We start from the raw sequence: 7119 nt of genomic DNA on the forward strand, positions 1-7119 counted from the left end.
TAACAGTCATTTACTACAGTAGTACTACTAACAGTCATTTACTACAGTAGTACTACTGACAGTCATTTACTACAGTAGTACTACTAACAGTCATGTACTACAGTAGTACTACTAACAGTCATGTCCTACAGTAGTACTACTAACAGTCATTTACTACAGTAGTACTACTAACAGTCATGTACTACAGTAGTACTACTAACAGTCATGTCCTACAGTAGTACTACTAACAGTCATGTCCTACAGTAGTACTACTTAACAGTCATGTCCTACAGTAGTACTACTAGCAGTCATGTACTACAGTAGTACTACTTACTACAGTAGTACTACTAACAGTCATTTACTACAGTAGTACTACTAGCAGTCATGTACTACAGTAGTACTACTTACTACAGTAGTACTACTAACAGTAATTTACTACAGTAGTACTACTAACAGTCATTTACTACAGTAGTACTACTAACAGTCATTTACTACAGTAGTACTACTAACAGTCATGTCCTACAGTAGTACTACTAACAGTCATTTACTACAGTAGTACTACTAACAGTCATGTCCTACAGTAGTACTACTTACTACAGTAGTACTACTAACAGTAATTTACTACAGTAGTACTACTAACAGTCATTTACTACAGTAGTACTACTAACAGTCATTTACTACAGTAGTACTACTAACAGTCATGTCCTACAGTAGTACTACTAACAGTCATTTACTACAGTAGTACTACTAACAGTCATGTCCTACAGTAGTACTACTTAACAGTCATGTACTACAGTAGTACTACTAACAGTCATGTCCTACAGTAGTACTACTAGCAGTCATGTACTACAGTAGTACTACTTACTACAGTAGTACTACTAACAGTCATTTACTACAGTAGTACTACTAACAGTCATTTACTACAGTAGTACTACTTACAGTCATTTACTACAGTAGTACTACTAACAGTCATTTACTACAGTAGTACTACTAACAGTCATTTACTACAGTAGTACTACTAACAGTCATGTCCTACAGTAGTACAACTTAACAGTCATGTACTACAGTAGTACTACTTAACAGTCATGTCCTACAGTAGTACTACTAACAGTCATGTCCTACAGTAGTACTACTTAACAGTCATGTCCTACAGTAGTACTACTAGCAGTCATGTACTACAGTAGTACTACTTACTACAGTAGTACTACTAACAGTCATTTACTACAGTAGTACTACTAGCAGTCATGTACTACAGTAGTACTACTTAACAGTCATGTCCTACAGTAGTACTACTTAACAGTCATGTCCTACAGTAGTACTACTAGCAGTCATGTACTACAGTAGTACTACTTACTACAGTAGTACTACTAACAGTCATTTACTACAGTAGTACTACTAACAGTCATTTACTACAGTAGTACTACTAGCAGTCATGTACTACAGTAGTACTACTTACTACAGTAGTACTACTAACAGTCATTTACTACAGTAGTACTACTAACAGTCATTTACTACAGTAGTACTACTTAACAGTCATGTACTAAAGTAGTACTACTAACAGTCATTTACTACAGTAGTACTACTAACAGTCATTTACTACAGTAGTACTACTTAACAGTCATTTACTACAGTAGTACTAAGTAAACTAAGTGTACGGCTGGTCAGTATTTATGAAGATTATTTCCAGATTAAAGATAATATTGCTAAGTGTTATGGACCAGGCTGATGCTGGGAAAAACCTTTTTTACAGAGGCAAAGTGTAATAGTACTACAATAATAATAATCGTAATAGTAGTATTACACTGTTAAACTAGTCTGGTAATGAGCTAAATAAGTCTAAATGTAGAACTTTTTATGTTTTTAACCCTTTCATGCATAGTGACCCTGTAGTGGGCTCCTATTTACAAGCTCTTTTCTTGCATGATATTGAATGAGGAACATGCAGTGTTTTTTTTTTATTTTTTATTTTTTTTGTTCTTTTTTTTTTATTTATTTATTTTTTTTACAAAAATGTTAGATTGTTTTATTATTAATTCATGCATGAAAGGGTTAATGAACCTTTAGTTTATGTATTTACTTTTCAGAGTTATTTTTAATGTCTAGCAATGAGGTTTGAAGTTCATTAAAGTAACATCATATCCATCATGAGAACGTCATATCTGTCACAAGAATGTCGTATCTATCACAAAAACATCACGTCCTTCACAAGAACATCATATCTCATCATGAGAACATCATATCTGTCACAAGAATGTCGTATCTGTCACAAAAACATCACGTCCTTCACAAGAACATCACGTCTCGTCACGAGAACATCAAATCCATCACAAAAACATCATGTCCATCATAAGAACGTCATGTCAGTCACGGTAACATCATGTCTCGTCACAAGAATGTCAGGTCTCATCACGAGAACTTCATCTGCGTCACGGTAACATCATGTCCGATACGGTAACGTCATGTCTCGTCACGTGAACATCATATTTGTCACGAGAATGTTATATCTGTCGTGAGAACGTCAAATCTGTCACGGTAACATCATATCCGCCTCGGTAACGTCATGTTTGTCACAATAAAGTCATGTCTGGTCTCAAGAACGTCATATCCTTCATGGCAACATCAAATCCGTCACGGGAACATCATGTCTGTCATGATAACGTCTTGTCTAGGTACTAATTAAATCGCACTCAAATAGTTTTTGGTTCCATGTGCAACTAAAATGGCTGCACACCAGAGTCCCGACATATCGAGGTGGGAACGGTGCACCCCTCAGAGACGTAAGTAATCCCATAATCTATCTAAAAATCATGTGTATGAATGGATTTGTTCTTTTATTCAGTTTCTCTATTGACTTTGTGCAAGATATGTATAATTTATTTATATCATTTGTGTGTAAACGTTATATTGAAATGTTTAAATGAGCTTTTTGTTGCTTTTTTACTTTCATTCCCAGATTTATGTAAATATGTTTGCACTTTATGCATAGTTTAAATGAAACTGAAGCATGGGCCTCGTTTCCTCTAGAAACGAAGAAACCACAGCAACTTATGGAGTGATACGTCTCTTTGATGCACTTTGCCCATCAGGAAATAAATGACGCCCGGAGTTTCCGTTTTCGGTCCTGTCTAATTCCTGGCAGAACATCAAGAACAAACAGCTTGAAAAATTAAATAGGGTCACTTGGACACTTTTAGCGCTGACTTTTTCCACATAGAAGCAACAAGACGTCTGACATACTTTCTCTTCAGCACACTGTGGTGTTAAGCAGCAAATACAACTTTAGAGAAGTGAGTCAGATGCACACCCACACACACACACACACACACACACACAAAGGATGCTTGCTGCACTTTGTCAGTGGTCTTACAGGAATAAAATATGCATAAGTAAATACAGCTGAAAAGCCAGATCCTCAGGTGTTTACTCTTGTCTGTGGTTTCTAGACTACCTTCTCTGCCAGCCTCGCTGCAGGAGGCATGTCTGGGCACATCATGGCAGTGCGTGTGTGTGTGTGTGCGCGCATGCCAATGTCAGTCATGTGACTCGGATCCCTGACAGGACTAACCGAAGGGAGATCTAAATTATGATTTATCTTTATTTGTTATGTTGGGTCACACAGAACACACAGACAAAGGTGGACAAAGGGCATTTTAGGTATCAATGGGGAAAAGGGGACTGGTTGAGTTGCGTAGCTGACGCACAACCAGAGAAAGGAGCAAACCAGAGAAGAAGAAGAAGAAGAAGAAGAAGAAGAAGAAGAAGAGCAACTGCTTCTGGTGCTTTCGGATGGTTCATTGCGATGCATTATCGCTACCAACTGTGTCAAAACATGGGAATAAACTCTGAACTGGTTTAACATCTATGGCAGCGTAAAAGAAAGATGGAAGCACGAGGATGTCAGGGAGCATAAGTGGCCCTGATGAAGATCAGCAGATGATGGGATGCGGCCATCATTGCCACTGTACAAGCCCACGGGGAGGTTGCTGCAGTTGGTCACCAACATCATGTGTCCAAAAAATAAGGTCAGCAGATGGCGCGACCATATTCTGAGACGAAAATGCCGGATTCATAGGGCTCAGATTGTGAGGGGTTCTGGGAAGAGGAGACATCATCTTCCCACATGGATCAGCCACCACAGAGTCAAAACCTGAACCCCACTGAGGGTTGCTGGGATGAGCTGGAGAAGATTTGCATGGTGGTTGGACTCTCCCATGATTAATGCAAGATGCTGGAGACAAATGACTGCATGGCTGTAATCACAGCTAATGGGGGTCCGGAGTGTAGGACTTCTTTATTTTGGCCTCTCAGTGTATGTTTCACTCTGTTAAATGCCAAAACACAGCGTGTATAAATAAGCAGAGAGCAAAGAAAATCAGCACAACCTGTTTTATACTGTTCAGCCAATCAGTAATACCCACCAGCTTGCCCAAACACCGCTCGCGCAATTGAGAAACTCCAGTTTGGATAAGACTTGTTTGTATCATCTCCTGGGAACTGAAAGCTTTCTGAAAAGACAAGCAAAAGGTGTGACACTAGGAGGCGTGGCTATGCTGTGGGTTAGAAGAGAGCACCAGAGCGACTGTTATCACACACAGCAGGATCCAGGAGGGAGATAAAGGATGTTTTTTGTGTCTTTCTTACCTTTGCAGCAGCTGCTGGTTGTTGTGGAAGAATCCCACCAAACTGCAACTTGATGTCGTGAGCTTTGGCACAAACTTTTTACTGAAGCAACATTTTTTCTTTTTTCTCTGGTATAAATGAAAAAGGTAAAAAAACTCTATCTTTTACGACCCAGTTCTGGTACGTTGGACAATGACTTGGCAGAGGCTGGGAAAGGACACACAGGCTTCGCACACTTAAAACTACTTTGTTTTTCAGTTGATATGTGTGCTTTTTTGTCATGAGTCATTTCCTCAGAGGAAGTTTTGAAGGGAAGTCGACTGTACACTGAGAGCAAAAGTGTCTCTGAAACATAAAAGACATGTTGGTAAAGCTTGACTCTTTATATCTAGCCCTTGAGAGAGTTCCAGGAGGACTCAGCTTTTATCAGGTAAGACTGTTTTTCTGACTTGATCCAGTTGATTAATCATTAAAAAGCAAAAACATTCATAAAACTACTATTTTCTCCAATTTGTCTCTTCTCTCAGACACAAAATGGTAAAACGATGCCACTTCCTAAAATGCTACTGCTTCGGAGTGTTGGTGCTTGCAGTTTTAGGGTATTTTTACATCTTGGAGATAAAGAAGTCGCCTTTGTTGAACCCTAAACAGCGGATTCAAGGACATGCAACTAAGATATTTATTCCATTCAGAGGACAGGATGGAGTATCACCAAACACAGCACTTTCAGCTGCGTCGAACACTTCAAATGTCCTCTCTCAGCCTGACAGAACGACAACACTGAAACCGAGGACACCCCAACAGAGTACCATTACTGCAGTGGTGATTCAGCCGGGGCTGCAAACCCCAACTGCTCCTGGCGTATCTTATGAAAAGTACCTGGTGGAATACCCTCACAAGTACCACTTTTTAATAAATGAGCCGCAGAAATGTGAGCAGGAAAAGCCCTTTGTGGTTCTGATAGTTCCGGTGGCGCCGCACAACAGACCGGACCGGGACACCATCCGCAGCACTTGGGGCAGTGAGCGCCTGGTTCACGGGAAAGAGGTGAGGCTGTTCTTTCTGTTGGGCTCTTCAAACGTGAAAGCCGAGCCGCTTCAGCAGCAGCTGCTGCAGGAGAGCAAAGAGCACCGAGACCTGATCCAGAGCAGCTTCAAAGACTGCTACAATAATTTGACCATCAAGACCATGGTGATGATGGAGTGGCTGAAAAGCTTCTGCTCTGGCGCCTCTTATGCCATGAAGATTGATTCAGACATGTTCCTGAATGTTCCCAATCTGGTCTATATGCTTCTAGAAGCTCCGAGGACAAACTACATGACTGGTCTAGTTGTGTATGGCAGCGCAGTTCTGCGAGATCCTTCGTCTAAGTGGTACCTGCCTGTGGATCTTTACCCTGAGGAACGTTACCCCCCGTATGCTTTGGGGTTGGGATATGTTTTATCTCTGGACCTCCCTGAAAGGTTTATCGGGGCATCTAGGCACGTCAAAGCTCTTTACATCGAAGACGTTTATTTAGGGTTGTGCATGCAGTACTTGGGCATCCTTCCTTCAAACCCCCCTTCAGGGACTCACTTCAATGTGTTTCCTGTCGCATACAGCCGCTGCGCTTTCTCCAATATTGTAGCAACCACACTTTTATCAAATATGAATCTTATGTGGCTTTGGAAGGACTTTACAAGACCAGGTCCACACTGTCTGTTTAAGCCTGATGATGCTTAAAAGGAATATTTTTGGGCATCCAGCAAATTAGATCTAAATGCTATTGAAGCTTAAAGGGAAAAAGCTTACTTCTGCATGTGCATAATGTTTTATCTGCCAATCTTTAGAGAGCTCAGTGTGCTCTCATTGGTTGCTTCAGTAGTCTGAAGAGAATGAACAGTTTCGGTTTCTTGAAGACATTTTGAGCCTCTTTGAAACCACTGTTATGTTCAAAGTTACGACCACGGAGGTCTTGGTACATACCAGAATGTCTCATTTCAAGGTATTTCATTGAGTGCCCTATAAAGGGTTAAAAGTTAGGATAATGTTTTTATTGTTTATTTGATAATAATTCAATAAATGGATGCATAAACACATATATGCTCCTTTATAACAACAATGCTGAGACGGTAAAAAGCACAAGTTGTGTTTCCAACCCAGTAAAAGGTTCGGAAATGAGCTGCAGAGAGAAATTTGACTGAAATCTGAAGCAAATCCTGTCCACGCAAACAACATCTGTAAGATCATTTTACCATCATCATTTAACTTTAAAAAAACAACGCTGAACGTCATATTATGTTGTTGCTGCTGGATGTTTTACAAGAAAAGCTGTTCTTTATGCAAAGACAAACAGATAAGGCGATATGGTCAAATAGCTGAACTATGAAGTTTTTCCGAACCAGGCTGTGAACAATTTGGCCATTTTGACACAAGACTCTGCTGCTGTGTTTTAGAGCCAGTCTGTTGCAGAGGAAGCGCATATGGACTTCATTTCTTCCAACGGAGGTTGCTGCTCGAGAGGAACCCGTTGAGGTGGCT

General features: G+C 40.2%; 1 protein-coding gene across 1 annotated transcript; it reads left to right on the top strand.

Annotated features, from left to right (window-relative positions):
- Nucleotides 1-5133: 5133 nt before the first annotated feature.
- On the top strand, nucleotides 5134-6321 carry LOC306774684 (beta-1,3-galactosyltransferase 1; the record flags this gene model as incomplete). Its single annotated transcript, XM_079264832.1, has 1 exon — nucleotides 5134-6321. One exon carries the CDS (start codon nucleotides 5134-5136, stop codon nucleotides 6319-6321), a length of 1188 nt encoding a protein of 395 aa, XP_079120958.1.
- Nucleotides 6322-7119: the final 798 nt, after the last annotated feature.

This window comes from Telmatherina bonti (genome assembly GCF_933228915.1).
Source record: "Telmatherina bonti genome assembly, chromosome: 1".
Classification (NCBI taxonomy): domain Eukaryota; kingdom Metazoa; phylum Chordata; class Actinopteri; order Atheriniformes; family Telmatherinidae; genus Telmatherina; species Telmatherina bonti.